Source organism: Poecilia reticulata, linkage group LG1, assembly GCF_000633615.1.
Source record: "Poecilia reticulata strain Guanapo linkage group LG1, Guppy_female_1.0+MT, whole genome shotgun sequence".
Lineage (NCBI taxonomy): Eukaryota > Metazoa > Chordata > Actinopteri > Cyprinodontiformes > Poeciliidae > Poecilia > Poecilia reticulata.
In genome coordinates, this window is record NC_024331.1 from 14,298,233 (window position 1) to 14,318,222 (window position 19,990).

Genomic DNA, 19,990 nt, shown 5'->3' on the forward strand with positions numbered 1-19,990 from the left:
GCGACTTGGATGTAACGAGTAACGCGACAGTTTTGTAGAAATGTAGTGAAGTAGAAAGTACAGATACTGTAAAATGTAGTGGAGTAAAAGTAGAAAGTATCCATTATTAAATCTACTTAAGTAAAGTACAGATACACGAAAATTTTACTTAAGTACAGTACTTCCCACCACTGCTTTTCACTATTCATTTATTATTAAACAGATTGTGATTCTTGAGACCGTTGTACTCTCAGCTATGAGATTTACGGGCAAAATAATACGTCAGGTTTAAGCTGCTTCAATATTTATTCATTTCCACCAGAACACAGAAATGTGTTGCTTTATCAAGAGTGCAGATAGCAACTTATTCTTGGTACGTACCCGTTTGGCTTTCTCCCACACCTGGTTGAGTTTAGCTATCCTGAACTCCGCTGTCTGCCCATCGCTATCACTCTGCGTGGGCTCGTTCACCTGCCGAGAATATTTCCCAGCCATGACACCCACACCGAGACAAAGCGCCGTCACCAAACACTGCAGCCTCATCTTTAAGAGCAGCTACACGCCAAAAAGAACAATAAAAAGGCTAAAACTGCAAGCACAAAGCACAACAAGCAGTGTTATTTGCAGCTCACGCCAGCACACAGTCACGTGTTCAAATAGGGGTGGGATTTGTCTCTAACAGTAGAACTCTGGGATATGTAGCTTTATCTTTCCCGCTTCCTGGGACTGGTGAAACGGACCAAACCCTGTATTGACTACAACTCCCAAGATGCCGCGGGGTCCTGTTGCCAAGCAACGAAGCAGCTTAAATCCTGTGAGCGAATGGTAAGCCTCCACGCGTTTACACCGCTGGATGCTGCTCACATCTTCCAAGGAACTACAAAATGACAGTTTTTCATTAATTTTAAAGGAGAAGTAAACTATGAAGTCTGAGTCCACAAAGCAATGTTACAAAGCAATACAACTTTTATGTTGTATTGCTTTGAACATTCATATTCGTAGTGTTATGCACAGCGAACATCATTTCCATATATATCTAGTGAAAGAGTAAGGGAGATTAATTTATTTTGCCTTTTTATTACGTAAATTAAATACTATTTGTTATCTATTGTATTTTTTGAATGTACTTGTTTTAAATTCCCACACCTTCATCAATATAAACACCACTACCAACAATAACAACAAAAACAGGGTTTAGTGGTCATTCCTGTAGAATTATCATATACATTTTTTAATCTAGTTCTGTTTGAGTGTATAATTTTCTTCCATATTGTAGCAGATGTAATTTTAAATGGAGCAAAAGGGTTTTTCATTTGCATTATGAGCACTATTCATCTCTTGTCTTTAAATATTTTATCTTTATCACATAAAAAAAAAGCTTTGGCGTTCTGAAATAAAGATGAGCTAGGATGAAAAAATGCTAAGCCATCATAAATCTGGAAAGGCCACATGGAGTAGATAATGCAATACCCTCACTTATGATTGATATAATTCATTTCTCACCTGAGACAACCAGGGTAATTGCATTTTCTTAGACACAAAATAGTAGAAATATTTATATAACTGGTCATCTGATGGAGTTGTTTGTGCAGCATCCATTCCAATACACCACAAGACTCAACCTAAACCCAGTTAAACCTAACATCAAATTTGAAAAAAAAAAAAAATGAGAGTAAGGACAAGAGACAGGCTGAGGGAAAGATGTTATATTGTTATTCTCTGCCTCAATAAAATTGTTGTGGATTGTAATACCAATAAATTTGAAGTGAGGTGTGTGCGAGGAAGAACAAAGTAGAAGGCGATTAATGGATCTGTGGGATTCTATGTTGCACAAATTCACATAAATCACTTAGGACCAAAACAAATCACATCATCTTCCTTAGTAATTTTAAATCAGCAGTTCATCATTTATCATAAAGCTTTTTCTCAAGATCTACTCGATGTAAAAGATCCAATGACTTTGTTGAAAAGAATGCGACCTTAACATGGGCTGTTTACTGATATTACTGTCAATACAAAGAGAGGACATCAAATTTGCGACTTCATAAAAAGAAGGAGCGACAAAAACAAACAGCAGCCAGGGCTGTGAAACAGTACAAGGTTTTTATTTTAGAGAAAGAGTTTCCTCGTGTTCATCCCTGTCCCAGTTGGTTTTTATCACCCAGTTTTAATAGTGATGTTCAATTCAATGTGCAAACAGCTCCAGATGGTATCTCAGCTTTCTTGATCTTCCCGACCCCACATCCTTCCGACCAGCCTCTGTCTTTGTTCCGTCTCTGTTTACGGCTCGTTCGTGAAAGCAGCTTTCTGCTTTAATGAGCAGCAGCATCGGCCAGAGATCTGCGGCTGATGGAGCCGTGCCTAATGAATGTGTCTGTCTGCCTACGAGGACAGCAGGCGAGCATGAAAGGTCAACGTAACCTCGTCAAAAACACTGGGATTTGGTCAGAAAAAACAGGGAAGTGTCCTTGGTTCTGGCACACATGTAATTTATATTTACATATACATGGACCCTTAGTTTTTATTTTTTTATTAATCACCTGGTTTTTATTTTTTTATTAATCACCTGCTCAGCTGCCTTAATGGTAAAATAAATTTCAATCAGCCAGCAGTCAGGGGAAGGAATTTCCAGATTAGTTTTGACATTATTATATTTTATTCATTTGATTAACAATTAACACAACTGATAACAACACACCAGTATATATTTAAAATAAACATATGGTCATTCCTGTAAAACTATTGTATTTATTTTTTAATCTAATGTATGTTTAAGTACATTTATTGATTGAAGAAGAAATTGCCACATTACTCACTCTTTGTGTGTCTGAAGGTTATCCAGAGTCCTGTTTTTTTTCTTGCATCCCTTTGTATTGAGCTCAACCTAAAAGTTTATAGTGTGAGGGTTTGCGATGTCCATTAAAGAAGAGTTGATGTTGGATCTTGTGGATCATTTCCTTATTAATTTAGCTTTATATTTTGAATTGTCTTGCTAAATGACCTAATATTGACAGATGATGTAGTCAGGTTTGTGACAGAGGATGCCAGGTTTTAACTTAAAATGTTTTGGTATTTAAAGGACATGGCATGCAATTGATCCTTCCACTTGAGGTGTGGATCTCTGCAGCTCCCCCAGAGCTACCAAAGCCTGCTCTTCTGTTGAAGACTCTGCTTGCCCACCCTGTCGGTTTAGATGGACGGCCGTGTCTGTGTAGGTTTGAAATTGTCCCACACTTTTTCTACTTTTGGATGACAGACAGGACAGTGCTCCATGGTTGCTCCATGAGATATTCAAATTTTGGGTTATATTTTTGTACTCTAACTGAGCTTTAAAACTCTACAAAAACATTATCCCATACCTGTCTCCTGTGCTGTTTGGTATTCATGATGCAGTTTGTTCAATAAAATTATCTTACAAACTTCTGAGGTTGAGGAAATGCATTTTGTTTAAAATTGTGATTAGATTACATTCAAATGGAGACTATTTAAAGAGATAAATATGCTGCTTCTGAACTCAATTGGTTGTTGGATATTATTTACAAACGTATACCTCTTTTGACATTTTATTGTAATTAAAAATACAACTTTTCTTTTTCCCTCCACTTCATATTAACACACTACCTTGGGTTGGACCATTACATAAAATCCCAATAAAAGTCATTCAAGTCTGTGTTTGTAATTTGACAAAATGCAGAAAAGTTCAAGGGGCATAAATACTTTGGGATGCCTGGTCCAATATGCAGGTAAATCTAAGGGATTATTATATTTCCACTGCAGTTATACTTCAAACAGTTGTTTTTCATAAAAGGCTTTCAGGACAGTGTACGGGCACAGTAATTATGATAGGAACAAAGAAGAAAGCAAAGTAATGTCATTACAGAGCATGGTTATAAAAAGGAAAATTACATTGTATGGACATTTTTGCCCCAATACTCAATTGCGGCAGGACAAAACCAACCAAACGGAGCCATTAAGGTTTCCCCTAAAGAAACGGGAAATGATTCCCTCTTATCTGACTCTTATCAGCTCTTACTACACAATGACTGTGCCGAAAGTGTTGCAGGGAGTGGAAACAACGGGAACAGGGTGAAAATTAACCCAGCTTGGACACATACTGAGTGGTTAAGGATACCAGTCAGTGTACGTTTTTGACATAAAAGTTTGTAATATTATGGAGTATATCTGTTATATCCAGGGGCTGGGGGTTTTCTTTTTCTGTGTTTGTATCTTTATTGATGCTCAGTCTTGATCTCATTAGTTCAGCCTGACGTTTTCTGCTTGGTTTATTCTTGTTTGTTTATTAGTTGTACTTTGCTATTCTTCCTGTTAGAGCAGTGCTTTTTTAGTGTTTCTCTGCTCCTCTTGTGTCATTACTCTCTCTCCCTCAGTCTGCCTGCCTGGTCTCCATTCTCAGCTGTTCTTCAGCCACCTGTAATCAAGTACATAAGCTCCTCATTTGCATTTGTTTCCTTGTAGATTCTCGTGTTTGCTCATGTTTTTGTACCTTTCTCTATATTTTTATTAAAATGCTGTTATTCTTTCATTCTGCCTCCAATGTCCTGCATTTTGGTTCCAGCTGCAGACACTGTAATAATAAAATGATCAATATTGAAATGGTAATTTTTTTCCCCCAAATTGTTAATGTTTCAATGGCAATCTCTAATCACATCATTTCGGAATGTGGCAAAAAGCATAAATTTATTTATTTATTTTATTTTATTTTTTTCATGAATCTAAACCTGTATAAGAAAAGCATAAGAAAAGTAGCATAAGGTAAGTAGCTTATTTTCTTTTCTTTCTTTCTTTCTTTTATTATTGCTTGTGTAATTTAGTCCTATCAATACCTCCTAAGTGAGGTTGTAGGGACTTTTTGACTCGAGAAGTTTAGTTTATTCAGTTCTGGAAAATAGTGAAGCCTACCGGTTGTGGACTTACAGAGAACATATTCTAAGCAATTTAGACTTGCTTTGTGGCTCAAATCCTTGAGCAAAGCAAGCCTAACGTTTTGAAAGTCAACCTTCATGATTGGCTGCTCAGATGTGTAAAAGAGGCCAGAAGGCATTTCAGTCCAAGTGTTTATTGATTAGAAAGACACAAATGAAGACAAATGCCTCAAATTTTACACAATGATTCTATCATAGTTGGGTCTTTGTTTCTTTTCTCTTTCTACTCTATTCACTTTTTTCCCCTTATAGCAATAGATAAAGACCTTTTGGGAGGATGAAAAGGAACAAAAGTTTGGACATTGACACGTTAAAAAAGTTTATAGCAAAATCTAAAACGTGTGAAGTGAATTGCAAATGATTAATTCCTGGAAGATGGACCTAGTTGTGTCCAATGTTCTGCCAGTTAAATGTCACACTGCAGCCTGCTGTGAGTTTCTTCTCTTTCATTAAACCTAATGAGATCCTGGTGAGACAAGTTGTGCTTTGCACATTAACCCTGGAACAGTGTGAGGATGTTATGTAGAATGAAATGTAAAGAAATTACCCTTAAGAGATTTTTCAGCTAATTATTTATCTGGACGTTTAGCTGTCATTTCTGAACCAAGCAACAGAACAAGGCTTTAGCTCCCTCAGATTGTTACTCATGATTTTTAATGTGATTACCTCAGGCTGTTTGTGAATGCAAGTGTCCAAGCCGATCTGACCACCCACTGCTCCTCTTGCTGTGTCAGCTGATAAATGTAAACAGCAGTTCATTTCTTATAGATCTGGCTGCAGGAAACCATTATGATAAATTACACATTTACTTCTTTTTATTGTCTGCTTGTCTCTCATTGATTCTGCAGAGACTCCTAAATCGACTTCTTAACAGAAGAGAAATCCTGCAACACATTCAACACTATGAAAAATGTAAAGAAACGGGCACAGAACTGTTCAAGTTCAGTATGTTAAACTAAATTCTTTGTTTGGAGGAAACCTAGTACTTTGGAGAGATAATAGAGATTATGCCAAGAAAAAATGTGCAAAGATTCATCTTTCTGTATGCACCAATGTAGTGAAATGCTCTAAGAGGAGACTTAAGCTCGTGTCATGCTGTTTCATATCTTGTATGTGTGCTATCATTTAGAAAAACATGTCGTGGATCTAATCGTGAGCAAAAAACCCCCCAAAAAACGAGATTATGGAACATCAAGTCCTGCTGTGTCTTTAAGCTGTGTGTTGCTTTTGATGTGCTACAATTTTGAAAAAACTTGTAAATACTGAAAAATCTGGTGAAATTCAATGTATTTCAATGTTTCCAACACATCCATGGCAGCTTTGATTATGTGATGACCAAGCTGTGTTTGCTGCAGTTAGGATGTCTGCATAGGTTTTGCAGGAATCTCATTTACCTTTTGCATCATGTCTTCCAGTGGTGTAGAAACAAAATGCTAATGGTGTGAGGCGGGTAAAAGTGTGATCCTGTCGGCAAAACTGAGTGGGAAAAGAACTTTTAAAGCCAATAATCTGAGGGATTCATCATTAAGTAAAAAACTTTATTCTACTATAAAAAAACGTACTTGAATACAATTTATAAAAAAAATGTGGCTTGAGGCAGATTATATTAGTAAATTGAAGGATGAATTAATTTTAAACTATTCACAGTAGCAGTGCTGCGATCTTACACTTGTTTAACAATAACTTGCAAACTATTTTGTAATTTTTCCTAAAGCTTACATATTTAATCGTACAAAATTATTAAATCTGAAAATAAAAATAAAACACTTGTTCTTTTACTTAAAAAAATGTAGGCATCATAAAGACAAGCTATTTTGTTTCAAAGTGTTGTGTTGCTTTAGTGGCTCTAAAAGATTTTTGTTTAGCTGGACCGAATGCAAAGATGGCGCTTAGGTTTTATAAAAGTTACTGAGCCCTGGTCTAAGAGGAGTACTTTTTAAAAACGGGGTAAAGGAATAATTGCTTCCAATATGCTGGAACAAACAGTCGCTCATTTAATGAAAAACACAGAAAACGCACAGAAACGTTGCCACTCATTTTTAATTAGTTCTGTGTTTGCACGGAGGGCTCTGATGTTGTTTTTGTCTTTTTAAGTTGAACTCTTTTCTTAATCTTTTCCTTGGGAGAAACGTTTCTCTGCGCAAAGCTGAAGAGTGATCGTCAAGCAGGAGCTTTGTCCCTTGCTTGTGGCAAGTAACAATTTTCTCACCCACACCATAGAAATGATTTCCATGCTTTGCTAAGAACTGGTGAACATGCATTTAGCACTTATTGTATTCCTGTAGGGACAAGGAAATAATGATGGCTGTTCCAGCACTGAGTGGCACTTCTTAGTTCTCTTGTAATGCTCTGTTAAGTATGAAAATCAACCATTGGCTAGAATAAAGCATTTGTGTTCACATCTTCATGATTTTATGTATATATTCAACTTTGGCATGAGATTAGGTTGTTATTCACTGTTTAAACCATTTGCTATTCTCATTGGGGCTGTTTGTGTAAAAAGAAGACAAAATGATGTATTAAACTTTTGTTAAATGTTATCAGTCTGCTGACCTTTTCCTTCCCGTCTCCCGGAGTCCATGCTTCACTGGATTCAATAATTATTTTTTTAAAGCAAACCTCAGTTTTAGAGATTTATTTCTTGTCGATACTGGAGGAGTAACCGAGGATCAACTGGGAAGCGATGGATGATGCTGACATCAAAAAGCAGGTTTCTAAATAACATGTTCCCTTTGATGGCTCATTTTCTAGATAGGAAATAATGATAATTTGTTGACTCTTGTAGTCAGTAGGAACAGAAGGCATGGCGCTTTGTGTAATTTTGTAGCTTAGGCCACAATCATGTAGCCAAATGTCTTTACTGCTGTGGGTAGAATAGAATATAATCACTTTTTAAATCCCCTATAGGGGCAAGTGAGTGGGTAAAAAGCAGACACAATAAGAAAGAAAAAACAGGGATGTAAAAGCAAGCAGTTAAAAAAAACAGCAGCCAACCACAGATCTGAAGACAGCATCGTGATAACACACATGGGAAAACACAGCAAAGACACAAGTTAAAAAAATGTTAAAAGGTTAGACTCAGAGTTAGAGCAAACAGGAACCGACAAATGTAGCATCCCTCTGGCCTCTAAAGAGCATCTTTGTCCAGAAATGTTTATTTTCGGAATCTTGTGGAGGTTTCTCTTGCTACTTCGTGGATCCTGCTGCTCGTGTTGGACTGAAAGCTAAACAGACTTACCCAGAAATTTTGGATTCATACGAAGAAAGCTCTTTGTCAGGAAGAAAGCACCCCACGGTAACAATCAACATAATAAAAACCTGTCATATCACAAACAAAAACAAGCGGAACAAATCAATCTGTGGCAGAGAGGTGGTGAAAAAGGAGGGACGTTTGTGAGTTTGATCCACAAATTTCTACATTGAAAACAAATGTGCTGTCCAATCTGTTTCATATGATCTTTTTCACAACTTCTCAAGTTCTAAAGAACATACTTACATCACTTGGACTTTAATTATAAAAACAAAATTGAGAAAAAACAACAACAAAAAAAAGAAAAACTGTGAGTCCTCTGGTCCAAAACCTCTTCTTTACCTGTTCCATTTGTGTGGTCAAAAATATTGTCACAAAGCAAAGGTTTCAGCATTAATTGTTTTTTACAACAACAAATCACATTTTGTTTAGTACTATTCCCTTCTACTAAGCAGGCTCTGAGTGTGAATCCCAGCCATGATCTTTCTGTATGTATTTTGAATATTGTCCCTGTGCGTGCGTTCGGTCTGTCCATGTATTCCAGCTTCCTAACACAATCTAAGAACATGCATGTTTCGTTAATTCATCCCTCCAAAATTCTCTCTGCATGGGAGGTTTTACATTCTGTAAAAACATCAGGCTTTTTCTGCACAGAAAGGAATCTATGAATAAAGTTTGACTGACTTGAGTGTTCATTGAATTGCTGTGAGTCTGTGTTTCCCTTTGACTGAATGGTAAAGGAGGTACCTTATTTCTCGCCCAATAAGTGTTGGAGACAAGACACCAGATAAAAAAAAAAGAATAAATAAGAATAAAAGTACTCTTAAAAATAGTGGAAAAAAGGTAAACTAGTTAAGTAAGACTAAGGACTTAATGGAAACTTTAATACCACTTTTAAAAAAAAATCCATTCCATGACTGCGTCTGTCTGGATCTTGTGCTACACCTCTTTCCAATCGTACACAAGTACTTTTCTCATTTTCTGCCTTTCATTCAATTTTTCCCTGTCTCACATACATTTACAGTCACCCTGACTCCACTTTCAAGTGTCTGTCAAGAGTAAAACCCAGATGTCCTCTGGCAGACTGCTCTGTCAGGAAGTGAACTCGACTAACTCACAAAGTCCAGAGGGCCACAATTTGCATTCCATATGAATAATGGTAATCATGTATGTGTGTGAGCTTTATGCTAATCAGCTTTATGTTAATACATCTGTGCATGAAAACATAGTGAACCTCACGCACAATCTAAACTAAACATCACAGCACAAAATGAGAGTTACCTTAAGGGTGTCCTGTGGATATTGTTCTTTGATGGCATTTAAACATAATTAAGCATGAAAGTTAATTTATGAAAAGTCAAAGGGTCACCATATAAAATTCTCAGAAATGGATTAATATAAAATGTCAACAAATTTTCACATGAATTTTAATTGACTGATTTCCTTATATTAGTCTAGACTGCTTTCCACACTTTAATATGATGTCAAGCAATTACGATATTTGTTTAGTAATAGTTTTTTTAAAATTACCCTGTTAACCATGTAATTTTTTGTGTTTTATATTAACAGATAAGAAAACATACTATCAATTAAGATAAAATCAAGTATAGATAATCATAGCAATAAATAAATCACGTAAAGAAGCGTTTTGATCTTTGACTGCTTGAAGCACATGTGAAATGTTTCTCTATTAAACTATTATTGATTCAGTGAATAGAGCTGCACAAAAGAGATAAATAAAAAAAATTAATGAACCCTTCGCTTTGTTTTTGAATTTGTGGCTGATTTCCCAAATAAAAGACCGGCCATCCGGGGAGAAATGAAATGGCGCTACATTTGTTCCACTGCACATGCACGACCTTTTGTGTCTTTGTGAAGGCAAAATCCTCAGGTATTGTGATAAAACCATAAAGTCACGTGGAGCGGCTTGTGAGAGTATTCACCCAAAATAGTGCATGTGAATGAATGCAGACTGTGCCCTTGGACTCTGAAAGGAGGAGAATACAAAATGAAAGCCCCCGGGGGTCCAGACAGACCGCCTGGTTCACCATAAACAAAAGACGCGAGCTGTGAAGAGTTTCTCAGGAGGATCTGTCACTGAGAGGCGAAGACAGTGACCCCCAGGCATGGAAACAAATTTTACACTTCCGTACAAAGTACAAGTGAAACTAGATGTTGACATTCGATTTTAAATAAACATTTAATCTAATTTCTTTACTGTCAGACATTAAGTCACACTGAACTGCTTACGATCAGATAGCATTACAAACATTATGTACAAATGCCAAAATGAACACAATAGATTGATTATGTTTCCATAGTTTTTGGAAAAAGTGTTCTTTGAACGGTGTGACATTTTGTGTTTCTTCCAGAAGCTTTTCTCTACAGTTTGATAGATTTCCGTCCCATTTCTCCTGACAGGTGTAAGCAATTCAAGTTTATCAGTCAGCTTGCTTCCACTCAGCTTTTCACCTCTGCCCTCAAAGTTTGTGATACAGCATCTTAAAACATTGGCATTAAGCCACTTTATAACTAATTTGGCTATTGAGACTAACAAGTTCCCCATCAATTCCTCTCTATGTGTCAACTTAAAAGTGTAAAATCTAAATTTCCATGGAAATTCAAAATGTTCTTGCATTTATCAAGCAGGAATACATTCAGCATTTTTAAATGGCCTTAGAAATCTCCGGAAAAAAAATAGTTTGATTTGAATTCAGCCTGTATGAAAAGAGTGAGTCTTTTTATGAAAGTAAAAAATATGCAAATATCTGCCAGATGGTGCCTTGTTAATTCTGGATGCTCCCTGCACAGGTTGAGCTTCCCAGTCCATCACAAACATGACCTAAAGCATCATGCATGCTTAAACTCACAGAGCAAAATGTTGCTTGTAAGACAAAGCTTGGAAAAAGCCAGATGTTAGGAGAGAAATGCAACGTAGTAACTTTAGAATGAATCTATATTCAGGCTTCGATCTCACTTCTATTGATTTGTTGGCTTCACTGTATTCAAATTGTACCAGGAATAAAATATCCAAAAAATGTATCTTTTTTTCAAAAGTTTATCTCATAGATATCATGTTGAAGAAAATTAGATGGAATTTCATTACAACTACAGGCTGCGGCTGATGAAATTCTCCTTTGGATGCACACATATAGAGAAAATTACATTTTTATTAGATGGATATGTATTTTTGAGAGTCAAAGACACATTGAAAAACCTCATTTTTAATTCATAAGCTGGAATGGGGTTGGGAGGGAATCTCTGAACATAACAATGTTGAAAAGATAAAGAGCTCCAGAGGGAAAAATAACTGGAGAAAAGGGAAACAAGGACAATCTCAGCGCTGGGTGACCTTGCAGGCTTCCTACCGGCAGCATTTGTGCCTGTAGAGTCAATTTTCTTTGTAAACCACAGAGTGAGATTTAATAATTTTAAGTGGCAATTGGATCTTTTTCAAAGTTCCCACAATAAAAAAAAAGTACATTTACTCAGAACTTCAGCTCCAAGGATTAGAGCAACGAGGTCTTTGAGAATGTTAAAGAAAAGTTAGCAACGAACATTAATGCAATGAAATGTGTGGATGACACTAGACAAGCTGAAAAAAGCAAAAAGAAATGGGGATTGTACTGTTTGATGTATGGATTTCTTTTAATTTTTAAGCAGATTTTTTATGCATTGTATTTCTTGTGTCTTTTCTGTATTTACTCATTAATTTTGAATCATTAACCAACCATTTTGGCATCCAGAAAATGGAAACAAGCCAAAAGATTTTACTTAGGTGATGTCCAACTGAAGAACTCCCTCTCAATGACATTTACATTTTTATGGTGGCATGTAGGTCACGATGAAGGAAAAAAGAATACCAACGAGATAAAAAGCAGATTTCTGTTATCAGAAGTTGATCCCCTCACACCGGGGGCCGACATCTCATGCCTGTTTAAAAATGCAGCAGACATTGTCATAGCATGCTGCCAGAGAGATGAAACTCTGGGCCTAAAGTGCTCATGTTTCCTTGGATTAATATAATCACTTCTCAAACAGCTACCTACTCCAAAGCAACACAAAAATCAATCTATGTTCACCGCACCTTGCAACACCTCTGCTGTTAATTTATGAGTATGGCGAGATCCTGAAATCGACATAAATTTGATTTAAATTATGTAATACCGCATGCAACATTAAGTTTAAAATGACAAAATGACAAAACAAACCATTGACTAAATAAATGTTCAACTATGTGAAACAATTCATGAAAAACCTGTAATCAGTAGCATGCTAGTTTATATCTTAGGTTCAATACCAGTTAACTGATTTGTGCCACAATAAGTGCAGTAGCTATTCTAACACTGGCTCTACCAAAAATGTCAAACTAGAAACAAGGAGCTCTGAAAAAATTGCCAAAGAATTATCAAATTAATTAAAACTAGCATTTAATTACCAAAAATTGATCTAGCTATAAAATTGGTCTTTTCATTAGTTGTTTGTTTTTTGTAAATTGAACAGAAATGGTGAAATTTATTTGCTTTCTGCACCCAGTGCGTACAAGAAAGTCTCTAATCTTTCAGTCACTGCGGTGAGCAGAGCATTTTTTTGTTCTGTGTCCTTGAGAAAAAAATTGACATCATAGAAATCTTGTGATTGCTGAATGCTTGATTTATAAACTGCAGGGTCAAGTTGTTTTTTTTTTCCCCAAAATGAAACATTTTTATTTCTTTAAAAATGTATTAGAAAAGGTCACTCCCCCCGTCTTGTTAAAGTTTAGCAATGTTCTCATAAGAAAACGTTCATTTAAAAGAAGAAACTAAGTGAATATTTCTATTCACCAATCCCTCACAACGGGCTAAATGATTGGAATCTGTTCCTCCAAAATTGGGTTAAACAAATAAGTAGCCATAACAGCCACACAATAAAATTAGTTAAATGTCACCTATTGATTGCTAGGTGGTCAGAAATCTAAATACATTCATCTATTTGGGTTTCTAATGTTTTTTTGAACATTATGGTTGCTTAATCAAATTAAGCAACTAATTTCACAATTCCTTTATACAGATTTACTTCAGAGGAAACAAAAAACAAAAAGTCTAAAATCTCTTCATTGAAGGATTTTTTTTTAGCTCATTTAACTTTGCAGCTTTTTTATCATTCATGTACAAATTAAGAATTTAACAGAAAAACAAACTGCAAAGGGGAAAAGAAAGTGAAGGTCACAAAACAAGGTACATTTCTACTTGTCAACATTTATGAAACAGTGTGAGCTGCACATTTATTTTCCTGTGTCAATTAAAACACTTTTTTACAAACTGTTGAATAACTTTGAATGTATCTTTTGGTGTCATATGTTATAGATAAAAGTTAACATTGAGTAATACAATACATATAAACTTAGTAAGAGCAGATTGAAGAATCACAACAGAGGAAACATCACTTTGTAAAGCATTGCTGTAGCAAGTGTTTATTTATCCCAGTTTATATAATCATTTTCTTAACTGACTCAGTCATATAAATAATGGGCACAGATGCAAATCTTAACATTTTCCTCTTGCTGATCTGTTTACACATGTCACAAGATACACGTATCTGATTGCAGATATGCTCGGATTCATCATGCTGTCCTTCCCCTCGTTGAATGTTTACAACCTCATGATGACCATATGCTGCCAGGCAGCTTGATGTGATTAATATTCTCAGTAAGCAATGAAACATAAGCCAGGATCCCAACAGCCCAGTTTTAACACTGAACAAAAGGAGACGTTGTTACCATCTCATTAGGCTAAGATTTTTAACTAATTCCCTGAGCCACACATTGATTAAATGGTTTAATGGTCACATTTGTAAGTTAATAATCAGGACAGTTAGGAGATGAGGGCTTTAGAAAAGCTAATATCATCCAGTTAATGCTCTCACATTCGCTGACTGAGACTGCACCAATTACCAATGACTAAGGCAAGTTAGATTAAAGGCATTCAACCCCAGATTAAAAATACATAACCGATGTCATGTATTTATCCGTCATGATCACAAGCAGCTTAATTGCAGAAGTTGCTTTCAGGCTGGAAAAAACTCAACAACAGTTCATGTAGTTATTTTTTTTCATCCTTACAGGTAAAACCACAATACATCAGAATAAATAATCAAATATTCTCCAGTTCTTGTATTCAGAGCGACAGCAGGCTGGTATCCCCACTCTATGCTTCACTATTATATAAATGTATTGTACAACTAGCAGCAGCAGTTAGGCAAACTAAAACTAAGGATATCAAATACATAAAATGTAAGAACAAATTAGTAATTAGTCTTTATGCAGATGATATACTACTTTCTCTACCATTCACAGACTATTCTCTCTCTCTCTCTCTCTCTCTCTCTCTCTCTTTCATGGGTAATTTGATTAACATGCTGTTTGTAAGAGTTCTAGATTATTCTATAAACCGGTTAAAACCTACTACAGCTCTTCCAATTAATTGTTCTTTCCACAATTCCCTTACTGCAGGCAAAGAATTTGCATATTTGGATTTCAATGTCTCTCCTAGATTTACCAACTCAAATTAAACTGACATATTTAACAAAACTAAACCACAGGCCACTTTTAAAGGATGTGGAAGATGATCTTGCTACCAATGTCACTCATGGGAAGGGCTGCTTCAGAAATAATGAAGGTCTTGCCAAAAACCAATTACTCATTCTCAATTATCCCAAGCAAACTGTCACCTGAGTGGTTCAGAGCCCTGGACACCTCAGATATGCTTAAGCATTTTTAAAATAATAATAACACCTCTGTGAAGTGGGATATTGTAGTAAAAAGCTGTAATGCCCCACTTGTGAGAATAAAGCTGTTGGGTTCTTCTTGGTGCTCAGACATCAATTACAATTGCTTGGACATGTAAAAAAAACATAAACTAAATAAATTAAAAAAGAGACATAAATCCAAATGTTTGCTGCTACTGTTAATTATGCAGCTAAAAGAGTTAAAAACACAAAGTTTCCCCTATCTGGACTGACATGTCAGAGCCGCGATGAACCAGTAAAAAAAGATGCAAACTGATTAAAGTTAAAGCAGGAGAACATATGATATTTTCAACACATGCAATTTCAACCCTGCCAAAGCAGGACACATTACTCACAAGGTTTATCTGTCAGCTGCTTTGTCAGGGCAATATGCTGGCAGTGGCTGGTTGCCACTTCAAATACAGATAAAAATCCAGCTTCAACGATCTGGTAATCTCACTTATCTCCAGCTCCACACCTCAATTTCTTTCTTCATTAGTAGCTTCAGACCAGGCTGCAGCTGGAAGAAGTGATCTTACTCCAGGCACTTTAATACGTGTTCAGCTCCACTTGGGCATAAAAAGAAGGGTTTTGAAATTCTTTACTCCAGATGCTTTACAACATTTGTAGAATGAGATGCAGCATTGAATGATGGCCTTTGGTGGAAATGCATTGTAATCTCTTAATGTGCAAAACTAACAAAGGCTTTTATGTTTTCATATTTCTTATAAAGAAGGTAACTGTACAAAGAAATTATAAATAGGGAAGGTTGCATGATGTGTTTTATTTTTTCAGTCATATTACTTGCTTTGAAACTGGCATCGACGCAGACAAATCCTTGAAAAAACTGACTTGACTTATGTAACTTACAAGTATTTGCTGTTCAGGATGTTGAATCATTCTGGCCACTATTTAAAGTCAGCCTGTAGTGGTACACAGAAAAACATTTTCATTCTTATTTGCAACATAAGTACTTCCAAATTAATTGTGATGGAGGAATCTTGTCTCTGCTGATATTTAGAAAGTGTTTTTTTTGTCAGTGCACAGTCTGCCTTGCAGCCTAAAAGTTTAATGACTTTTGGATTGGTTGCATTTTGGTTCTCAAAATTATTGTCCCGGACTACCGTAAACAAAATGAATCTCTTTTTATACTCCTGATTCAAAGTAATGTTCCATCAGCAGGTTGTGAGTATTAAGTATTGTGTATTATTAAAGTATTTGGATTTGTTTTGGGGCAGGAAAACAACCCAAACATCCAGCACACTGACCCCAAATGAGCAGAACTGCCCTCCTCTACACCACACACTCAATGAATGGACATTTAAGCCCTTAAGGGATACGCTGCTTTGTAACGCTAAAGGTCTTCTGAGATCTTAATAATCGTCTTCTGTTATCTACGTAGTCATAGTGCCATATTAGTTACATGACTCAGCATTTTTTTATTTAATGACTGTCTTTCCCTTTTATTATAATGAACATTTTATGTATTATCCCAGAAAGCTGTTGCTGCTCTGCACACTGTAGAATTAATAGGGTGTAAGAAACCAAGTACAGTCAAGCTTCTGTTGAAGTCTGTGCTTCATAATTAAATAATTTGCATAATTATTACCTCTAGTTCTGTTTCCCCGTGATTAATCTAATAATGAAGCAGGAATTTGAAGATTAATTGGGGAAAAAAGATTGCAGAGTGGAGCTTAAAGCTCTCAGTTTGGCTGAGAGCTTTAAGTGCTAGCAGCATGGTGCCGTGCACTCCTACTGGCCATCTGCACCTGCTGTTTGGTTGCTCTAGTTTCTACAGGTAGAACATGGCGATCTGTTTTGTTTTTGCCAAGAGACTGTGGATACCTGGCCGAGCCCTCGTGCAAAAACCTTCACGATCAAAAACTGTTTCATGAGCGCTTCAGAGCATCCTGCTTTATGAAAACGACGGGAACGATTCTTTACACATTACACCAGAAGTATTTGGCAGTCTCATATGCATAGCCAACAGCACCTCATTTGTAGTTGCACTACTTGTGGCCTGCAACATCTGATTGCAGTTAGTTGTTTTTTGTATGACTGGTAATGCTGAACAGCTAATAATAACCTTAAAAACTTTATTTACCACAATGCCTTAAAATAAAAATATCCCTCCCCTTATGCTGTTTCATATGAGGAGTAAAATTGTCGACTTTTATTATTTTTGCCAGTATTTTGGGGGAAATGGATATATTAGGCACAACGTGAACATTTATTTTAGAAAAAATAAAAATGAGCCAGTGAAACAATAAGCATATTGAAAGCTGTTGATCTTGTGGGGTATTCCTCATCTGCAGGTGTCAATATCTGAAACTGTAATGTGCTCAAATGTGGACAATGTAATGGATGTAAATACCTCTGCAAAGCACTCTTTCTCAAAGGTTGAGAGAGCAACTCTCAATCAATGAGCTCTGCATGACATGTAGTTCAGTTAAAATCAACTATATGCCACTATTGTTCAATACATTTTCTGAAGCTTTCTCTTTACAGGCAACCGTTGTCATACACAAGAAGTCATGTGACCACCAAAAACAATAATGACCATGTAGTTCTCAGTGAAATGAGTGAGTGAATTTGATTATCATGAAGTCATGTCGTTCTTCTAGACGAAGACCTTTGGAAAAATTACTCAGTGCAAGCGTCACTACTAATCTTATGCTGACGACACTGAACTCTGTTTTTTAGAAACCTAAACTCTTGGCCTCTCAACGCTGAACAAGTCATTTTAGTTTGTCAGGGTGAAAATAGAACAACCTATTCGCTTGTTATGAACTTAACAGTGAGGGGGGTTCAGTCGGAGCTAAAGTTTCAAACGTACAGTGATTTTTATTTTTTTTAAATATACCCAAGGTCAATGCATAGCCAAGATGTCATAAAATATAAAAAACAAAGAGGCAGGCTGAATGTGACAAAAAGAAGACAACAGCTTACATAACGGATTATGCAACACTAGTAAGGATGAAGAAAACATGACTGGTCCATTTCCCTGTGTGTCCATTTTCTTTCTCTGATTAATTCTGTTCAGGGTCTCAGCAGTCAGTGGGCTGCAGGGCCCGGGGCTGGCCGTCTTTCCAGTTCTAGTTCGCAGAGTAGACTAGAACCAGAAGACCTGAGAGGTCTGGAGGATTGAGACAACAACAACAGATGTCTAATGTAGTTTGATGCTAAGCTATTCAGCGATTTATAATCTAACGACAGTATTTTAAGGCCTGTATATGAGCCACGGGGAGCATGTGTGAGGATTTTAGAACTGGGGTGATGTGATGTGCTCTATCCTCCTGGTTTTAGTGAGAATGTGAGCAGCAGGATCAGCTACAAATGTCTGATTGACTTTTTAGGCAAACCTGTGAAGACACTGTTGAGATTAAAGATGAACACATGGATGAAATCTTCCTGGGATATTAGTCACTTAATCCTGGAAATGACCTTCAGGTGATAAAAGGCTGACTTTGTAACTGTATTTATGTGTCTTTGAGGATTCAGGTTTGAGTCCATCACCCAAGTCTGAGCACTAATTTGTAGTTGTAATAACTGAAGCGATATACTGATTCTAAATCAGTCCTCAAAATAAAAAATCTAATTAAAACCTGCCATAGAAGCCAGGTCTTTTGGCTTCTTGACAATGTCCTCCATTTACAATGTCCTCCGTAAAAGTTTGATGCCAAGCTACAAAGGAAAAACCTGCATTTACATTACTGTTGAAATACAGGACTGTGTACAGAATCAGCAGAACAGAAATCCTTTTAGACATTAACATTCTTTACAAAATAGCCAATAACCTCTGTGACAATCAGGTGTCGAGTCTTGCCACAGAATCTCCTTTTGGTTTACATCTGGACTTTGAACTATTATAACTCATGAACATATTTCAACAGGATTTGAGGGTAGATCTAGAAAGGTGTGTCTAAGCGAAGCAGCCTGCAAGCCTGACTCAGTTTCACCAGCTCCATAGGGAGGAATGGGCCAGAACTCCAGCAAACTTTTCACTGCCTGTATGTAAGCTTTTGGTTTCAACTATGTGCTAGTGTTAATGGTCACAATAACTTATGATATAAATTATTTACACTGAACTTAAATTTAGCCGTAGCAAAATATATACAAACACAAGCCACACCTTTCTTAAAAAATATAAATGAAAATTTTATTTGAAAGGGAAATGAAAGGAAGGTAAATAAAAATGTTTCCTTTACCTTCCGCTTAAACAATAGAAGATGAAGGACACAAGCAGCTTGTCCCATAAAAATGCTGGATACGCAGAAAGAATACCAATTTCCACACAGAAGAACACGTAGAGGACACAGCTTGGCAGGATGTCACAGAGACAGACGACGAACTGAGATGAATTTGAATTTTAAAAAATAATAATGCAACCATTGACAAAGACAAAGCTGGCCAGTGCACATTTAAGAAGTCCTGCACTCATGCATTATATATGGATAGTTAGCCCTTATGTCAGGTGTTAGAAAAGCACAGGATCGGTTATGATGATTTCAAGACTGGAGGCTATTGCACGCTCATTTTTGAACCATTTGACCTCAGCAAAAACAAGTCTACATCTAGATAATCTAAAAGCAGTTATACTTCCTAAAAGAAATGTAACTTTTAATATGAATACTTATCAAATTTAGCCAATATTCCAGAAATCTTGTAGACATTTCTGTGATTTTAACAAATAAAATGCTCACCAGAAGTTGAGAAAGAACAAGATGTGATGAAAACAAAGAACAAAGTGTGCAAACAGAAGGCAGCTAATTCCTGGGCTGGTCCTGGTCTAACTAAATTTTCCTGCCGTTACCTCATTTCTGCTCAACAACCTTGGAGTTGTTGGAAGACGACACAAATTTAATTTGGCACCTTTCGAGCTCATCTCATTTACAGCAATCACCTCTGCCTACCTTTGTCAACTCTCTGCTGAATTGAACAGCAATTTATTATGTATGCACATTGCTACATCTGACACTAGTCAATTATGATGCACATAACATCTTCTGCTGGCACCTCTTAAATCTACAAGCACAACATAACAACCAGTTTT

At 36.4% G+C, this 19,990-nt stretch overlaps 1 protein-coding gene across 1 annotated transcript in view; it reads right to left on the reverse strand.

The window, feature by feature from the left end:
* lrpap1 (low density lipoprotein receptor-related protein associated protein 1) overlaps positions 1 to 655 on the reverse strand; it is a 19,693-nt gene extending 19,038 nt beyond the window's left edge. Inside the window, exon 1 of the mRNA XM_008408386.2 lies at positions 361 to 655. Coding sequence (XP_008406608.1) covers positions 361 to 522 — 162 coding nt within the window. The 5' untranslated portion in view covers positions 523 to 655. The remainder of the gene's footprint in view (positions 1 to 360) is intronic.
* Between the last annotated feature and the right edge of the window lie 19,335 nt (positions 656 to 19,990).